Genomic DNA, 395 nt, shown 5'->3' with positions numbered 1-395 from the left:
CGGCGACGGCCGCTACAGATGCGTCAGTTTGGGGGCCTCGGGCAGGCGTCCCTGAGACGAGTGGTGGGCCGACAGATCTGTGTAGGTGGGATGAGGGTCGCACGGTCCGTGATGGTGGTTGCCGGGAATCTGCGCGGCGCAACTGTAGTCCACGCTGGCCGACGACGGGTGCGAGAGGTGGCCCAGGTTGAAGACAGGCCCGGACGCGGGCGCCATGGACTCCACGAAGTTGCCGCCCACGTACACCGGGCTGCCCTGCAGGTTGGCGCTGGCGAAGCCGCCGCCGTTGCTCGCCATGGGGTGGGGCTCGAACTCGGGCGCCGCGTAGCGCTTCTGCTGTGGCAGGCAGCTGCTGAGCGGCGCCGTGTAGGCGGCCAGGCCGTACATATTGGGCT

At 69.1% G+C, this 395-nt stretch overlaps 1 protein-coding gene across 1 annotated transcript; it reads right to left on the bottom strand.

Moving 5' to 3' along the window:
* Nucleotides 1-12: 12 nt before the first annotated feature.
* On the bottom strand, nucleotides 13-389 carry LOC110594896 (homeobox protein Hox-D3). The gene has a single exon (XM_021709092.1). The coding sequence runs from the start codon at nucleotides 385-387 to the stop codon at nucleotides 13-15; it is 375 nt and encodes a 124-aa protein (XP_021564767.1). The 5' UTR covers nucleotides 388-389.
* Nucleotides 390-395: the final 6 nt, after the last annotated feature.

The sequence above is a fragment of the Carlito syrichta genome, unplaced genomic scaffold (assembly GCF_000164805.1).
Source record: "Carlito syrichta isolate Samal-C Ts95f unplaced genomic scaffold, Tarsius_syrichta-2.0.1 Scaffold157963, whole genome shotgun sequence".
NCBI lineage: Eukaryota > Metazoa > Chordata > Mammalia > Primates > Tarsiidae > Carlito > Carlito syrichta.
Note: the sequence above shows the minus strand (reverse complement) of the source record. Positions and strands in the feature narration are given on the sequence as shown.

Coding starts and splice junctions, on each gene's coding strand:
- LOC110594896 (XM_021709092.1), bottom strand. CDS start 387: ATGTACGGCCTGGCCGCCTACACGGCGCCGCTCAGCAGCTGCCTGCCA.